The sequence below is a fragment of the Corvus kubaryi genome, unplaced genomic scaffold (genome assembly GCF_017639235.1).
Source record: "Corvus kubaryi isolate FWS band 111438036 unplaced genomic scaffold, C.kubaryi_AGA036_p1.0 37157, whole genome shotgun sequence".
Lineage (NCBI taxonomy): Eukaryota > Metazoa > Chordata > Aves > Passeriformes > Corvidae > Corvus > Corvus kubaryi.
The window spans coordinates 775,825-794,449 of record NW_024581041.1 but is presented as its reverse complement, the minus strand read 5'-3'; the positions used below and the strand labels follow the sequence as shown (position 1 = coordinate 794,449).

Genomic DNA, 18,625 nt, shown 5'->3' with positions numbered 1-18,625 from the left:
CAGCATTATGCAGCTACTTGGAGCATTTCCTTCTCCCAGTGGTCCTGCTTCTCCTTGCAGCTTGGTGAATGAAACCACGTTAATTAAATATTCCCGTCTCCCTACCATAAACAAGCACAGCTTCCGTTACTTTGTTTTGGATAATAGTGTCATCCTGGCCATGTTGGAGCAGCCTCTAGGGAACGAACAGAGTAAGTTCAGATTTCCCATTTCCTTCTTTCTCAGGTTAAAACTTTCTGTATGGAGCTGCAAAACAAAGGTACTTCATCAAGTGTCTCTTTCGCATTTCAGGGGCTTTCCTGTCTGTGGGTGGGCACATAGAGCAGAGTGTTGCTCTGGGATGAAGTGGTGGGAATAACTTTAATGCCCATGATAATCAAACATGCACAAGCCTACCCAAATTGTTCATGCAGTTGTCCAAGTCTTTCAACCAGTTAGATCATATACTTGCTGCTGACTGCCATTGAAATAATGGGTGATGGACAAAAGCATCAACATCCTTGTTCGTACAAGAATGAAAATGTGAAGAGTATAGGAGACTTGATAGGGATAAGTGCTCAACATATAGTTAGTATGTCTCCTTTATGCTTGCACCATTGCTGCTGCTTGCTTTAGGCCTCCTATTACTGCATATTTCTGTGGGTGCTTTCAGCTCAGGTGGTTTTAGTTGCTTAGGAGCTGTTTTAACTTTCTCATATCTGATCCTGTTCTGTCAATGACACCTCCTGTAAAGGAGATTTGTGACAGGGTGTTGTGATAGGGTGTTGGCTTTCACAGCCGAGTCTAGCTCATTTCAGCCTCATAGACTTTGACCATCGAGAATTTATATTACAAAAATCTGGTATTAAGTGATAATTTGAACAGAATAACTGATCTCTCTGTAAGTCTTCATGTGTCATGGTGTTACCTAGTAGAACAGATGAAAATTCTCTAAGATGCTACCTCAGTTAAAGACTAACTTATCTTAGATCTGATGTTCTGTCCCCAGTACATTTTCCTCATCTGTGGATAGGATGGAGCCTAAAAACTAGTCTTGAAAGCAGAGGTTGCATAGAACTGCGTGAATTGGTGCTGAGAAGTTGAGTTGTGGTCCAGAGTGCTCTGACCATGTTGAGAACCACTGAATAGATCTTGCAGGAAGTGGTAATGCTGGGAGCCACTGCCACATGTTCACCCCCAGTCTGTGTTGGAGCAAGTGTGTTCCTGACTGGAATGGATTAGAGCGTGCTGGAATGGCTAAGCAATCCTCATCCTCACTCAGCCTCTGCTAAATGTATTACTGTGGAATCCTGCAAAGCTGTTGGAATCACAAATTAGATTATCATTACTTGCTGTGCGTAACTGGCTTACAAATCCCCTTTTAATTACAAGATTAATTGCAGTAATGCACAAATACATCAGGCCAGTTCTGAGGCAGATCACAGAAGTGAGTGGCTGGGGAGCTGGTTTGGGTTCTCTCTGTGGTGTGCTTATGTACAGGGTGTGCATAGGCTGTACTGCACCCTGAAATTCCCAGGCAATACTGGGGAAGGAATAGAGTTCTGCTCATTACCTGATGGTGCCATTGTGTAGTTTATGTGCACAAAAGATAAACTCAAATACCTTTAAGAAGAACAGCTATAGAAGTATGATGATCTCATCTAAGGTGACTAATATCAGTGGCCTTTTAAATCTTGAAGGAAGACTGAAATCCCTGCAATGTTAAAACCATCATTGTGCCAGTAGAAAGGCACCTCAGGACTCTGTAGTCTGACCTCCTGCTGTAGACAAGGCCAGCACTGAATTTGGACCAGGATAATGCAACCTGGTGTTGCCCAAGTGGGTCTCGCAAAACCTGAGAGGACAACTTCTCTGTGTCCCTATTCCTTTTGGGGAAAAATTTTCCATGATGTGGAGTCAGAATCTTCCTGAGTCTTTGTTGACCATTATCTTTTGTCCTTCCACTGTTCTTACTGCTGCTATTTGTGAGGAACTTTTGCAGAAGGTCATGGAAGCATCATGGAATCTGTGTCTCCATATGGTCATTGTCTCACCTAAACAGGCAGTGGCTGGGCAATCTTTTTTGATTTCCTGGAGATATTTCAGAGAGAAATAGTGATCTGCATGAATTTGGATGAAAGTTGCTTTTAATGATCAAACTGAGCTGGCAAGTACTGAGCTGACAAAGTAGACTAGCACTTTCCTGCTGCAGAGAGGTTTGCTTGCTTCTCACCAGGAATTTTCTTCAGGGTCAAGGAAGAATTAACCTTGAAAGGAAAACCTCTGCCATCATGCCTGCATCTTCTTCTTGTTAAATGATTACACAGTAAATTGTTTGCAATATATGATGATGTATTATTCTCTTAACCCCTGTGCTTTGCAGATGACTCTTTCCCCTCTGTCACGGTTTTGATCCGTGGGACATCTGGAAGATTTGCGTGGGCCCAGCAACTCTGCCTTTTACCAAGAGGAGCTAAAGCAAATCAAAAGGTCTCTATCAAAGCCCGTAAAGAAATCTTTAACTTAGAGATGTTCAGCAGAAATTCTACTAATCTGAGACAGCCCCCAGAGCTGGTGATTATACATTAAGGCTGAGCCACGGGGCCTTTAGCTGTAGGTAATGTGCCACATCTCTGGTGACTCTTTACCACTTGTGATTAATATTAACTACAGGCGGTGAAAATGCTGTTGCTTTCTCGACTTGCAGACTTGCTTAAGGGAGGGAGCATTCTCCTTTTTTTTTTTTTTTCTTTTTTTCTGAAAGCATCTTCTGAAGTGATGGGGTAATGCACAGTGTATTTAATGTGTAGGCAGGGGTATTGGTGCTAGTTTTCAGGTGTCAGGCAAAGCCCTTGCAGCAGAGGGAGTAAAGTCTGAAGGTGTAGAATGTGGTACTGCAGAGAGAACAGCTCTTCAGGCTACAAAGCCTGATGTTGCAAAGATGGCTGTAAACCTGCTGTGAAAAAAATTACCTAGATGAACTCTGGAACAGCTCTGGAGAGGAATGGTGGAGAGAAATACCTTAGTCTTATTTTACAGTAAAATTTCTTATTGCAGTCGTCTAGTGGAGCTTGTACTCTTGTTACGAAAATTTCTGTCTGTGAACTTCTCCACATCTTTAAACTCTTCCCATGACCCTCAGTAAAAGAAAGGCAGTAATGTAGCTGAAATGAGGGCTTGTCAGTCTCAGCTGGCACATTCACATTTAGATGGATGTGGTCTCTGCGAAGCAGCCTTCGGGAAGACCGTCCAGGATGTGTTTGGAGCTCTGCTATCTCTGAAGCTGAGACCCTTGGCTGAATAGTGTCAGTCCAGGTTTGCTACCTCCTATGCTAAAGGACAAGCCATGATCTGACTGCTGACCTCCTCACCAGTTTTAAGGGAACTTTTCCAACTTGAAGGCATTCTATAACTTAATGGTTTTGCCCTTTTGAAATGTAATCAGTAGTAAATAAACTTATAAAACAACATGGAAGATGCAATGAAAGGTCTCGCTTGCTTGGACCTGATGCACCTCTAAACCTGCGCCTGGATCATTTGTTGCTGTCCTTGGTAACTTGAAGTTTGTAATTACATAATGACAGTATAGAACATGATGTAGTAGCAATGTCAAAATTGCATCATGATCCATGATGCAAGTCCTTTGGATATTCTGGCAGTGCATCTCCCTCCTGACCCACAGCATTGCTGCTCCCTTTGAAGCTTTGGCTTGTTGTGATGATCACAGTCAGGAGGGTTGAAATGGAGCTTGTCAAATACTTTCCAGCTTTCTCTCAATATAGTTAGAATGGGCTGAAAATACGATGTTGCCATGTAAGCTTGTGTCATAGGTTAGCAAGCATAGTCCCGGAAGGGACGTCCTTGCTAAGGGGTGCTTACAGTTTCCTCTGGGAACTGATAGAACCTATCAGCTGGCCAGTTTGAATATGGACACTTCTCTAAGCCACTTAAAGTTGTGATCACCTCTGTGATCCACATTTAAGAATAGGCAAACTCCCCCTCCAAGCTCTCTCTCGTTTCCGGCGCTGGGACAAGTGGCTGCAGGCCCCGTGTGGGGGCCAGCGGGCCCGGCCAGGCCCTGCCTGGGCCAGGCCGGGCCGGGCCACGGCCATCCTGAAGCCATGGACCTGTTCCAGCCATGGAACCCCCCCCACTGCCTTGTCGTGGGCAGCCGGAGCGGCTCGGCTCTCCCCCCTCTCCACTGCGATAAGAAAAATTCAACATTCCAGCTGCAAAGCTGCAAGGCCGAGGTGAGATTAACCCTTTTATTGCTGTGAAGAGCTGAAAACCTGAGGGAAGAGAGAGAGGAGATGCTTAAAGCTGAAATTCTGTTGTGAAGCTATGATATATCAGAGTATCCTGTTGTAATTTCATGAAGATATGGGGGGTGGAGTGTTCAACTCGTGAGCAAAAGCACCTGCGCTGAGATAGGCAGATGCTGACGCAGCTGTAATTTCATGAGAAGTTTGGACAGGGAGAGATGAACCAGATGAGGACTTTTGCTCCAAACGGGAAAGGAGAAAACCTCAGTCCGTAGAGATGCTCCCAGAGATAGTCCTAAAGATGAAGATGATGAAGACCCTTTGCTCCCAGGGAAGGAGAAGGGCCTCTGTTTTTGTTTCTGAACGGCTCAACCTTAAAATTGTACCCCAAAAAACTTCAAGAGTGGACCCTCGAAGGCAGTTGCGGGAAAAGCTGCAAGTCGGGGGAAAGGACTCACACGCAGGCAGAGAGACTCCTCTTCCTAAATGGACTGAACAATATTTGGAAGTGGGCGGCTGTCTCGTTGTGATAATGTTTTCATAGCATGAGCAAGAAGAGACTTCTCTTTCTAAATGGACTGAACAAGGTTATTATGGAAGTGGTAAACAGACTGAACATCTCAAGGGTTGTCTTTTCACATTGTCAGTGGGAGAAGGGAGGAAGGTGGGGGGAGGAGGAGAGTTCTGAAGGTGGTATAATTTTTTTCCTTCTTTTAGGTCTGTTAATAAACTTCTTTATATTCTTTCAAGTTTGGTGCCTGTTTTGCATTTCTCCTAATTCTTATCTCACAGCAGATAAACAGTAATGAGTATTTTGGACCAAACCACTACACTAAATTGGTGTTTCCGCCCGGTTACAAACCGAACCCGCGACAGCTTGCCATTTTTATTGGGGTTTGCAACTGTTTAGAGGCTAGATGGTAAGCAGGGTTCATAGATTCCAAAATAGACAGAGTTGTGTCTATCTGTAAAATTTACAGTCACATTTTTAATACAAGTCTATTAGTTTAAAGGATTTAATGTTTTTTAATGATGCTGCTCACTTATGGATTAGTGTAGTTCTGGTGGGGAGGGGAGAGGAAATATTTTTCATCTGTTACAATATTGTCTAGTGATACAATACCTTGAATGTAAAAACAACCTTTTTTTGTCAGACATTTGTACCAGAACCTCGACCAGCTCCTAAAAATGATGTTGGATTGAAATACAGTGTGAAACACCGCCCTTTTCCTGAAGAAGTGGACAAGATTCCATTTGTGAAAGCTGACTTGAGCATTCCTGATTTACATGAAATTGTGAATGAGGAAGTAAGTAACTGTCTCTGACTTGATTTTGTTCTTGGGACTTTTGTCTGTTCCTGAGTCATGCACTAATGTCTTACTGTAAATAGTTTTACTCTTTAGCTTGTCCAGTTTCATATTAATGGAAAATAACCTCTCCAAATTAGTTAAATCTGTGCACTTCTCCAGGAAGATGACACTGCTCAACGTTTTATTACTGATCCTGATATCCTGGTATTGTAGGAAGCAATGACTTGAATTTTGTTGCTTCTTCTGGGGAAATGGAAGGGTCTTTTTTGAGACCTTCCTGGGGGAAGAAGAGAGTGCATGTCTCAAATATTTTAAAGTTTCACAGGATCTAATGTGTTTTAGTTTCTGTTCACTTGAGTAGGAGAAGCTATAGCTGATACTGGATATTCACAGAACTCTCCTATGCAAACAGGGTTTTTAGGTGCTCACTTTGCCATGTTGCAAGGTCTTTTTGAAAGTGTTTTAGTAACCATTCTGGTGGTGGATTGCAGCTGCTGCTGTAGAGCTTTCCTAAGTGATTGAACGGTTTTCTTGGTGGATCTTCATGATTTTGGTGACATCAGCAGTTCACTCAATGTTTTCCAGCTCGAAGAGCGCCATGAGAAGCTGAGGAATGGCATGGCCCAGCAGATTGTCTTTGAGACTTCCGTAGATCAGAGAAGTGAAGAGGAGTGGCGGAAGAAGAGCTTTCCTGATCCCATCACGGAGTGTAAGCCCCCGCCACCAGCACAGGAGTTCCAGACAGCTCGTCTGTTCCTCTCTCACTTCGGGTTCCTCTCCTTAGAGGCATTGAAGGTGATCTGATACCTCTTGGTGTTGTCCAGTTCCTCCAGTTCCCATGTGGTCTGGCTTGACAAAAGGGGAAAATTTGTTAGTGGAAGATCATCTATGTAGTTCCAGCTATTGTTCAGCTGCAGTTTAGTCAAATCAAGTGATAGATTCCAGTCATCCAGGATTAAGAGCAGGGTTGTGAAAGGCTGGGCCTCAAGTTGAACGTGCTCTGAAGAGGTGGCTGTACCTTTATTTGCAGTGGATGCATAAGCCATCACACTCAAATGTTCACACTTGAAGTCATCCCACAATTTGAGTTAGGTTTTGGGATGGTACTTGAAGACTTTTTGAAATATGACTGCCATAGCAGTTTCGCTTCAGAGGTGGTTGTGCTGAAGTGGTTTAATCATACATAAACACTTGGGAGTACATAATAGATGTAGAGGTTTCTTTTTAAAATTAAAATAACAATTTATAGACGTGATCCATATTCTTAATTTGAAATTCTGCCTCTTACCTGTGGATTCTCCCTAGTATTTGTTGATTTTCCTTCCAGAAAGCTGTCAGGAAAAGTAGACTATAGAGCATTTGCAAAACTGATGTCTTAAAGTGCTCAGTATTTTACATGTTACTGGTATTTAAGTTAATCTGAAACTGCACATGCGACTGTGTGCATAGCTGTGGTATTTTGAAAGCATCTGCTGCTTTTGTTGTGTGCTCTTCTTGAGCAAAATATTATGTCTCTCACTGGCAAAGTACCGCTTTTATTTAATGAGAGTAGAATGCAATGAATTGTCAACCTGTTGTGCTTGCTGTTACTCATTTACAGTAACAAGATACTGCATCAGAAATCCCTGTATGATTTTGCTCTTAGAGAAGGGAAATTGTCTTTTTATAATTTAATGGATTGCCATTGAAGCCTTGAAGACCTTTTAGTTAAGAAAGATGGGTTTTTAAGCTCTTGAACTCTATCTATTGGACAGGAACCTACTAACAGTCGTCTACCTCCTCACCTGATTGCACTTGACTCTGCTCTTCCTGGGTTTTTTGATGACCTTGGCTACTTGGACTTGTTACCTTGTCGTCCTTTTGATACGGTTTTCATTTTCTACATGAAGGCAGGCCAGAAAACGAGTCAGGAGGTAAGTGAAAGTGTAGAGTCCCAGCTAGTCTAGATTGCTGTGTTTCTAGTAGTTTCCAAGTGAGTAAAGTGTCACCGCTGGTGATTAGAGTGGAGTGTCAGAGCCAGTGCGAGCTACAAGTCACTGCATATTCTCTTCATCTGTAGATTGAAGTACATTGCTCACACTTAGGATTATTGTAACAAATTTAATGTATTTTTAAATATAGATAAGATATATATTAAAATATTAATAGTATTTTTACTATTTGTTCTGTCCTTATTGTCCTTATTTGTAGAGTTCAAAGATTCAGATCAGAAAGGCATTTCAGCTTTGTTGGCTCAGCTTGCAGGGAAGGTTGCAGTTTGTTCCAGCAATGAGCAATGTCAAGGTAGTTTGGTTTCATTCTAACGTTAAACATGTGTCAAAGGAATGAAAAATTTTCTGCAAGTAAGGAAGTATTATTCCATTGTAAGTCTTTATGCTATAATATTTTGATTCAAAGGCGATTAGGTTAATCAGGGTAATTTGTGCAAATCTGAACTGTGACTTCTTTGTGACCTAGAAACTCGCTAATAGGGTTTTTGGGCTCATTAGGAAAGGATGGTTCTCTAGTACCTTCTCATTCCATTCATAACTCTCGTAGTAAAGAGTAGAAGCATGGCTTCCATAATGAATCATTGTGCCACCTCCTCGTGTCACTGTGAATGCACAGTTGACAGAACACTGCAGCACCTTCTACTTTGGTGTGGGACACAGTTCTTGAAACCAGGATCATCTGTCTGAGTGTTCGAACTGTAGTTCAGAATAGCCAGTGCAGTCTTTTCATCTGCAAAGTCAGCTATGAAACAAGATACGCTAGATTTGCCTTTGAGCTGAGATGTGCTCTTGCTGAGCTAGCAGAATGTTTATATGCCCTTATGGAGCTCTTATGTCTTCCAACCCACACTTATCCTGACTTGTTCTGAAGCACAGCTATGGTTTCCATGTGCTCAGTATGAGGATTAATAATAGCGTTTCAGTGCAGTGTGTCTAGTCACTGCCGAACACTGTACAAGGCATTCGGATGGACTGTCAGGACTTTGTGGCTACACAAAGCCTCCAGCCTGGAAGCTTTTCTTCCAGCACCCATCCCTGCAGTTTCTGCTTTGTTGGGGCCTGTGTCTCAGTGTTCTGCCCCTGCATAAGCCAAAATGATTGATGCCTCTGCCACAAAACAAACTCTTGTATGGCCCGGAAAGGATGGATGGATTGTTTGTTCCACCAACCCCAGTGCTTCTGGTACCCAAGTCACACATGTGTGCTGTTTGGTGAAGGGCTCAACTCTCACTTGGTCATAATGAGGTAAAAGTTGCCTTTGCATATGGAAGCATCCCAGATCTCTGTCAGAAGTAGAATTAAAGTTTAACATAAACAGTACAGTGTGAAGTTTGGTTAAAGTGCACACTCAGTCCTACTGAAAATTGTTCTGGAAAACCTGTTTCATAATTTAATGTGCTGTGAGGCCTGCCCTTTAAATCACTCTATGTCACGTACAGGTGAGTAGTGAGGAAAATACCTCTCTCTTCAAATTTTAATTCAGTCTAATAGTGAACACTGTATAGAAAACCCTTGTGTTACCTTTGATGCTAATGCAGGTTCTGCACTGAGCACTCTGTGGTTTTTCTCATGAGTGGTTGAGTCTCAAAATTGCCATCTCCAGCCATTTAATTCACTGTTTTACAGGCTTTGAAAATGCTGGCAGAAAGTCAAGTTGATTGAATAGGACAAGGCCAAGCAGGATAGAAGGATGCTGAGGAGCAGGGAGTAATGTCCATGTAGAAGTCTGGGGTTCCAGGCTTGTTCTGTAGCTATATTTGGGCAAAACCATGTTGGTGACAAAAATGTTAATTAAAAAGCTGGGAAGGAAGAGTCTTGTTTCCTGCTTCTGTACCAACATGGTGTTGCTGGTGGTTTCAGATCCTGAAGAACATGGAGTCTTCCAGAATTGTTCAGCCCCACTTCCTGGAGTTCTTGCTGTCTCTTGGTTGGTCTGTTGACATTGGGAAGCACCCTGGGTGGACTGGTCACGTCTCAACAAGCTGGTCAATCAACAGCTGCAGTGATGAAGAGGGACCTGAACAAGGTAAGACATAGTAAATTAAAATGTTGAGGCTCCTTTAGAAGACAATTTTCTTACTCCTGTGTACCTATCTGAACACTGGCTATTTTTTTTTTTTTTTTTTGGTAAATGCTGATGTTTGCTAGAAAGAAATGTGTAAATGTTAAATTAAGCTTCAAGTCAGTGAGCAAAACTAATGTGTGTATGTTGTTGGGAGGAAGTAGCCTCAGCAAAAAAAATACCACTGGATTATATTTCTTAAGATTTGATGAGTCTTTAATATATTATCCCAAACCAGTGTTCAGGTGAAATCGGTTGCAGATTATTCTGTGTATTGGCAAATAGGCTTGAAATACTGTGTGATTTTTTAGTGTTCTGTAAGTAGATTAAAAAGAGATACTGAGTCAAGCTGCTCTTTGTAGGTCCTGGAGGTGTTGGAACCCACATATGGCTCTCTGTCTTGCATCGCTGAGTCTGCATTTTTCCACTAGAGCAACTCCTCCCCTGAGCTTGTCATACACCACCCTCTCCCCATTCTGTCACCCAGAATGATCCTCAGGAGTGTGAGCTGCTATCCCAGGACAGGAAGCTGGGGGTTGGGTTAGCTTCTCCCTTGGACAGCTTGATCAGATTCCTTGGGAATTAATTGGTAGTGTCTGGGCTGGTTTCAGTGTCACTGCTCCAAGGGCCAAACCTGTTCTGGGTGATCTCCAGAGCCATAGCCTCTGGTGGGCCTCCCAAAGGTAGTGGTAAGGCTGGTGCAGCTTGTTAATCATCCTTGAGCCAATGTTGGCATCAGGTGTGGCACCATTACAGCTGCAGGTGCTTAAGCAGCACTTGCTCTGCTGTCCATTCACTGTGTCTTAGGGGGGCCCTTCACCTGTATCTGCAGCCAGCTGGAGGCTTCTCCCTTCAGTTACGGAATAAAAGTACAAACCACAGAAGGCTGGAAGTGTTGGGGAGAGGTTAGAGAACAGAGGTGTTGCTTTCTCTGAGCAAGTCAGGATGGATTACAAAATGGCCAGGTCTGGATTTAATTTTGCTTTAAGGACAGGGTCAGGCTGTTCTTTGTCAGAGGCAGAGCCCTCTGACCTCCCTTTGCAGTGGGTTCGTCAGAACAACTGCAGAATGGTCCCTGAATTAGCCAGGGACCTGGCTTGGTGTGGACTTTTCAACTTGAATTTTTTCAGCCATTTGAATGAGAACACAGACCACTAAATAGCTGAATTAATTCAACCAGCTCAGGGAAGAAGGAAACAGAAAAAGTGTTCAAAAATGGAAAGGAGGAAGGGCAGGTTACTTTTAGTCTGGTTCTGCTGGTGAATGGGCTGGAGCCCAAGTCCAGTGAGGAGCAGCTGAGGGAGCTGGGAGGGCTCAGCCTGGAGAAAAGGAAGCTCAGGGGAGACCTTCTCGCTCTCTTTGACTCCCTGAAAAGAGTTGTAGCCAGGTCTGGGTCAATATTTTTTCCCAGGTAATGAGTGACAGGATGAGAGGAAACAGCCTCAGTGCAGGTTTAAGTTGGATATTAGGGAAAATTTCTTTATGGAAGGGGTGGTCAGGCACTGGCACAGGCTTCCCAGGGCAGTGATGGAGTCACCATCCCTGGAGGGATTTAAAAGCTGTGCAGATGTGGGACTTGGGGACATGGGTTAGTTGGCAGTGCTGACTTAACAGTTGGACTCAATGATCTCCAACCTAAATGATTCTGTGAGTCTAGAATAGCTTCCAGTGAGTTGTGGTTAAAATAATTTCAGGGGAAAGTTTCCCTACACCACCCCCAAAATCAAAGAAATTCCTAAAAAGCTGGGGTTCAAGTTGTGGTGCTGCTCCTTGGGAGCCACTGGAGATGTGGGAACCTTTCCCTGATGCTGAAGCATGGCTTGGAGTCTTCAACATGCCTCTGGCCACTTCTCTGTCAGTATGCTGAATGTCACTGCTCCAGTGGCTTTGCTGAGGCAGCTATCTCAGGAACCCGTCTGTAAACTGGATCAGAGAAATTAATTTTAAAGTCCTTGCTAGTTTTTCTGGAGGTAATGTGGGGCGGGATGTTCTTTCTCTACTCTGAAGGCCTGTATTGGGCAGTTGTGGTGAGGGAATCAGCGGGGACTGAGAATGAGAAGCTTTCTTGCATTGATTGGAGACAGATCTTTTTCTAACTCTGCTTGACAGAGAAAAGACCAAAGAGAGTCTGTAGAAACTGGCTTGAATTCTAGAATAGTATCAGACTAAAGTGTTAAATGTTAGAATTCTTTGGAAATGGAATGACTAACTGGATGATCTTGCTAGACAGAATGCTCAAAAATAGATAGTAGATGTATTCTTGTGGCAGATGTGCTTACTAGAGTACTAGGAAATAAAGAATCCAGTACACTGGAAATGTGTTCAGAATGAAGTCACTCCCATCCCAAAATGCCTTTTCCTTCAAGACAGCAAAAATGGGTTTTTTGAGAAGGGTTGTTAGCCATGAGATCTCACTCCTTCCATTTTAAAATGAGATTTGCATAATTTCTTCTCATTGATTGCACCTTGTATTTGAAGGTCATTTCTGATGCAGTGTGTAAAGAAGTAGAGCTTCCTTCTGGCTAAACTTTCCTTTTCTGTCCATTTCAGATGATCTAATTATCTCAGAAGATGTTGGGGCAAGTATCTTCAACGGACAGAAGAAGGTGCTGTATTATGCAGATGCCCTGACAGAAATCGCCTTTGTTGTCCCTTCACCGGTGGAATCCCTGAGTAAGATCTCTCTGTACCTGCTCTTTACAAAAATGAAACCAACTTTTTTGTTGTTTGAGAACTCTTGCAGAAGCAAAACCTAAATAAACTAAGTAGTGTGTTAGCAAGATCCTTGTCAGAAAGCTGTGGATGTTTAAGTTAGAGCATTCTAATCCCTAGACTCCTTCCTGACGTGGCATCTGTTCTGTGCCTTTCTCAGTCTGAGCCTCAGTAGATGTCCAGGTGTGCACAGCAGTTTTGTTGTTGCTTTAGGTTGGACATGTGGTTCACCATCAACTGGTGATGTCTATTTATTGTCCCTTTCCTGTCAATGATGTGCTCCTGCAGCACATGGAGGAGTGTTTGCACCTGCTAAGTAGGGAAGCAACAGCCTTCGTGGCTTCTTTGGCATACTGCAAGTTGCCTGGGATAAAATATGGTGTAGCCATAGGAGGGAGGAGACTGTATTCTACAGGAAACTGCTGGGATGCCTGTAAGTCCATGGGGAGTGCTTTATTGGCAGTCTGTTTCTGGACAGCTGCCAGTTGTCTCCTAACTCATTTTCCTGCTTATGAGGACTATATTGACTTGACCATACACCTATGCCCGTTTAGTTCTAAAAGCTTTACAACATTTTTTTAGTATCAAAATATATGATGACAGCTTATTCTTTGGCAGAAGAATAGACAAAACCCATCTTTTTTTCTTCTGGCTTACAGCTGATTCACTGGAAAGCAGTGTCTCTGACCAAGAAAGTGACTCCAACATGGATCTGCTGCCAGGACTATTGAAGCAGCAGCCTCTGACACTTGAACTCTTCCCCAATCATACAGACAATCTTAATCCCTCCCAGCGGGTAAGGCAAAACTTCCATTGAAAAATGGTGCTTTTTGTTTTTTTTTTCAAGAAGCATGCTGGCAATGCTGCAGGATTTTTGATAGTATATGATTTGGTTTCCTGGCATGTAGAGCTACTTGTTCCTTGCTATTAATCCTTGATATCAGCTTTAGTCCTGCCAGAATTTGCACCTACAGTAGGAGACAGCAAGATTACATTACTTAAGTATAAAATTTAGACATGCTAAGTGTTGTGCATCCTGAAATCTTAAAATGCATGCAGAAAAAAGTATATGGAGTATTTACAGAGTAATTCAGCCTCAAATCCATGCTTGGAAATTGAGGATGGGTAGACATGAACACCTTTCCTACCAATCCAATTTAAAACAGTGTGTCAGTTGTGTCTGAAGTACCAGAAGTTGCTTTTGTACACTAACAAAACAGAAAACCATGAACTGTTACATCTGTAAGCAAAAGATTTATTACTGCTGATTACTTGTTTAGAGTTCACTTCCAAATGTATATTTAGTTACTAATTTAAGGCCTTCAAGGACATTAAAAAAAACCTTTTAACTGATTCAAGGTTGAATATATGAGTTTGTATTGAATAAGTGGGATGGTGACCCAGATTGCAGTGAGTACTTCCAGCACAGCTGCCCCTGCTCAATAGCTGGCAGGAGTTATACCTGGCTGAGATAGGAATGACTGAGGAGCAGCTGCGAAATACTTGCTGGCTGCATTATTGGACTCATGATGTTTGCAAATGCTACTCTTCCCTTATGTTCAAAACAGCTCAGTCCTACTTCTAGATCCAAGAGGATGCCTCAGGGCCGCACCATTCCACCAATGGGACCTGAAACCAAAGTGTACGTGGTCTGGGTGGAACGTTATGATGATATAGGTATGTACAACTTCTTACTGTTCACTAAAGTAACAACAGGGCAGGAACCAGAGGAAAAACTCTGTTCTTTTTTTTTTTTTTTTTTTAAATGCTAGATCATGGAACCACAGACTGGTTTGAATTGGAAGGCACCTTAAAGCTCATCTAGTCCCAATCCCCTGCCATGGGCAGGGACATCTTCCACTAGACCAGGTTGCTCCAAGCCCCATCCAGCCTGAACAGTTACAGGGATGGGGCAGCCACAGCTTCTCTGGCAACCTGTGCTAGGGCCTCATCACCCTCACAATCAAAATAAGTCCTTACTAATGTCTAACAACATTTTTAAGATTCTGAATCTTCAATATTTGAGTTGTGATCCGTGGGGTGTACATGAATCAGTGGCATATGGAGGTCTGAAGTTTCCTTTAGCTCTGGCAGTACCTGTAAAATGCTGTCATGAACTTAAGCTCCTCACCCAAGGTGGGTGTGTTCCCCTGCTTTTGAGTTCCCCTTGGCTGTTGTCTCCTCAGAGTGGATCTGGTTTTCTTCCTTTAAAAAAATGGCTTCTGACACCTGCTGCTTCTGTGCTGGAGGGATCATCATCCTCCTTGGTGTGATGGTACCTTTAGAACTCCGTGTTCTCTCTTCAGGGGAGGGCTCGTTTGTTCTGCACTCAGGGTGCCTGCTCCATGCTCCCTTTCCTGCTGTGTTGCTCAGGTGAGGTCCTGCTCCTCATGCAACTTCATGTTTCCTAATTTGGCATTTCGTCTCTGCCTCAGGGTACAGGCTGGCCTGGGAGAGACACAGCTTTGCTTATCCTGTTACATCCATGGCATGGCCACAGTGGACAGCTTTGAGGAATTCTTTGTCCCCAGAAGCTTCTTGTGTGCTGGTTCCAAGCCATGGCCTGGCCTCAGTGCTATGAGAGTCTCTCTGCGCTGGCCTAGCCTAGCAGTGTCTGCAAGACTGGCCAGGAACTTGTGTTTTATTCTGTCTTTGATTTGTAATTCTGGTTCCCAGTCTGGCAGTAAGGGTGGACCTTAATTAAGGCCTTAATTTCTTCCAGAGTAAAGCAACCAAGGGAATGGGAGCAGCAATCAAGAGGAAGCTTCCTGTTAAGGGTAGATATAAATTCTCAGGAAGACCACCTTGTCCACAGCATGTCCCTCAGAGCCTTACTGAGATCAGGAGGCAGACAGCAAGTTCTGCAGCATCAGTTCCTTGTCCAGATGCTGGCCCAGAGTGTGTTCCAAACTGGTGTCCCTGACCCACTTCCTTCTTGGGTGGCAGCTAAAGCCACCTTACTTCAGGGGCAACAGCTGTGCTACACAGGCATGTTTCTGCTTGGCTGTTTCTTTCAGCAGCCATAGGAATCTCCCAGAGTTCTGGGCCTGAAGCTGAAGAAATGAGTTTGTGAGCCTCAGTAAGCCTGGCAGTTGGATGGCAGGGAGGGCAGCTCCTGGAAGTGACTCCTAGCCCAGAGGCTCTGCCATATGCTCCTTATGTTCTTGGCTTTTGCCTTACGCTTCCGGTACATCTTTGAGTCTGGACAGTGAAAAGCTGTCACTTTGTAGTCAAGGTTATCACCCTGGTGCCAGCTGCCTGCCCTCCCTCTTGCTCCATCTCAGAGTGTGTCCATGGCTCGCCATGCTCTCCCTCTGCTTGCTCCAGCTGTTGTGTACCCTTAGCATCCCAGCTCTGATGGCAGCATCTGTGTTTGGGCCTGACTCCTTCTGCTGGAAGCACTGTCCTGCTGCCTGAACTGTACTTCTGTGAGTGACTCTCAACATCTCTCAGCCCCTGAACAAGGTGCTGAGAAGTGCCAAATCCCCTTCAGGGAGTCAAGTTCTTACTGTTTTCTCCTTTGCCTTCATTATCCAGTGTCTGTTACCAAGTGCATGGCAGCAGGGTTGTAGGTTATGGTGGGGATCCACAGCGCTTGGATTTGAGGAAGGATACCATGGGAGCAGGGCTCAAGGGAGCTGTAGGTGTGAGTGGTTGGCACTGTTCAATGCTCCTGGCAGTGTTCTGGAGGCTGATTACTTGTGGGTGATGAAGATGCAGTGAATAATAATTTGAAAGCTCTTTCTGTGGTTGAAGTAGTTAATCTGCTTCCTGCTTTCACAGTTCCTCTAGAGATTTTGACCTTTGGGTTGAGAGAATGGAGGGTCTGGCACCTCATCTGTTGAGTGCAGATGGTTGAGGTGTGTGTACTCTCCATGAATGCTTAAACTGCAAGCCAAAGACACTACCTGTGCAAGAACACTAGTGGTATAAATGCTTGAGGACTGTGTGGTTTTGACTGATGATAAATAATTGTTCCTTGTACTCAAGAAAAAAAAAATCCAAAACTATATTAGATAAACTTTATTTGGTGTATCCTGTTCTTACAGAAAACTTCCCCCTCCCTGATCTGGTATCTGAGACTAGCACTGGTGTGGAAACCACAGCCAATAGTAGCACTTCCCTAAGGTAAGACCGCTCTCATTTTCATTATTTTTATTGATTTCTCAGTGGACTGTTTTGTAGTTGAAACAGTGAAAGAGCTTTTCATACCACTTCAGATAAAACATAAATTAAAGAACAGAAAATGTGCAGTTTCATCTGAGTCTGTGATGAGCCACCCTCCTGATTGGCTCCCTTGTGAGGTGGTTAATGCTGCATAGGTGCTGTGCCCTGGCTGCAGGGCTCTCCAGTCCTGTGGGGACAGAGACCATAGGCACAGCACAACTGACAGAGCCCTTCTGAGGGCCCAGAGCATGCCCTGGCATCCTGCTGCCTTAGCCATGAGGCATTTTAAAACTTTAACACTTACAGTGGTCATTTTTCATCTGTAGATTAATTGAAACAGTGCTTTAAAACTTACTCAATAGTTGTGTTTTTCCCTTAAGATCTACCATTCCTGAGAAGGAAGTTCCTGTGATCTTCATCCATCCTTTAAACACTGGCTTATTCAGGATAAAACTACAAGGAGCAACTGGGAAATTCAACATGGTTATCCCGCTGGTGGATGGAATGATAGTCAGTAGGAGAGCTCTTGGTAAGCTAAAGGGTTTTAGGAATGTTCATGTTTTTATTTTATTTTTTTTAAATGATAATAGATTCCAGACCATGTACTTTGCAGATATTTCTTTGGAAAAAGTGTTAGGCAATGCTGAACAAATGAAAGCCATGCTTTTTGCAGCAGCAGTGGGAGCAGGAACAGCAGAAGGAGCAACACTTGGCTGCCAGGATGGCAGGAGAGAGGGTTGGAACTAGGAATGGGGCCTGTTTAAATAGGAGAGATCCAAAATGTGACCGTGGTGTTTAGCACAGAGAACCAAGGTGCACCAGAGGGTGCTACAGAATTTGTTGCTGTGCTGTCATGCTGTGTGTTCCTTCTGGTTTAGGAGCCAGACAGGCATTAAAACCACAGCAACTGAGGATTTTCTTATGTGTTCAATAAAAATTACCGTGCAGGTGTGTGTTAACAGGTTCCCTGTGTGCCCTCTGCCTTTTCCTCTGTTCCTGGATGGATTCATGGACCTGTCCTGGTATTGGTGCTATTTAGTTTCAGTAACTGGACATCCCACCCATTGAGGGCAGTACACAGGACAGAGTAAAATTAAGTAGGGACCATTAGGATACCTGTACATAACCATAAAGCTGCTGTTGGAGGTGACTTTCAGGTTCTGGGGTTTGTATGCTTAATTCAGTGATTGGCAAATGTAAGCCAAACCTGGGCCCTTAAATAACATTTATGAATTCCACTGATGACGGTGGCTTTTACTGAAAAATAATCAGGTATGTTTTCCTAGAGTTGGGCTTGTTTTTCTGCTGCATCAGGACTATTCATATAGTGAAATTTGTCTTGTCTCTAAGTTCAGCAGGTGTAGTTTGTGTGCATTGAGGTCCTCTAAATGTTTCTGTCTGTAAGAAAGAGCTTGTGAAACAGCAAAGGGGGTAAGGGACACTTGCTTCCCTAGAGGCATAGAAATTTCCTTTCAGAATAAAATAAGATAAAGTTCACTGCCAGCTTTTGAATGCTACTACTTCCATTCCCCACCTCCACCTCCATCCACATCCAGCAGTGTGAGTTACAGAGGAGTGACAAAAGTGGCAAGGCAGTGAGGCGAAGAGAAACTTGTTTGCAGCCGCAACCCATCAGGTCTTTCCTCATCCCCTTTCCAAGAGGAAGGCTCTGCAATTCCTACTGGAAAAAGGTACTGACAGGTACTTTCCCCATTCTCAGGGCTCCCCTGGCATTGCCTGATGTGACCTTGGCCTACCTGAGGTCCATGTGTGTGGCATAGCCGGGGCTGTGGTACTGTGATCTTGTATTGGCTGCCCTGGGTTTGCCCTCTTGTCCCGAGGGTGCTGTTCCAGGCAGCTGCTTGGCTCTGGCAAAGCAGAGAATACTCCTCCTTCTCCTCCAGACAGTTTAGGGTACCACTGAGTTGAGTCCATTTCTTCATTTTTTACAGTGAAAGTCTTTACAAGCCTGAGGACCATGTCTGTTAGCAACTGCTCATGGACAAAAGTTCTTGCCTTGGTGGTGCTGAACATCTCCCCTGGGTTTAGATGGGACAGAACCCAAAATTGTCTTTGGCTGGGAAGCCAGCAAAGGGGTGCAGGACTGAATTTAAACTTGGTTCAAATGTTGTTTCTTTTTCA

At 43.7% G+C, this 18,625-nt stretch overlaps 1 protein-coding gene across 4 annotated transcripts in view; it reads left to right on the top strand.

Annotated features, from left to right (window-relative positions):
• Nucleotides 1-18,625, top strand: part of RALGAPB (Ral GTPase activating protein non-catalytic subunit beta) — a 66,048-nt gene that overhangs the window by 43,383 nt on the left and 4,040 nt on the right. For all 4 annotated transcript variants that reach the window (XM_042021690.1, XM_042021689.1, XM_042021688.1 and 1 more), the window contains 11 exons: nt 4-191; nt 2,363-2,469; nt 5,396-5,548; nt 6,137-6,346; nt 7,306-7,464; nt 9,403-9,568; nt 12,155-12,277; nt 12,976-13,112; nt 13,885-13,993; nt 16,366-16,444; nt 16,864-17,012. In XM_042021690.1, the coding sequence (XP_041877624.1) occupies nt 4-191; nt 2,363-2,469; nt 5,396-5,548; nt 6,137-6,346; nt 7,306-7,464; nt 9,403-9,568; nt 12,155-12,277; nt 12,976-13,112; nt 13,885-13,993; nt 16,366-16,444; nt 16,864-17,012 (1,580 nt within the window). The remainder of the gene's footprint in view (nt 1-3; nt 192-2,362; nt 2,470-5,395; nt 5,549-6,136; nt 6,347-7,305; nt 7,465-9,402; nt 9,569-12,154; nt 12,278-12,975; nt 13,113-13,884; nt 13,994-16,365; nt 16,445-16,863; nt 17,013-18,625) is intronic.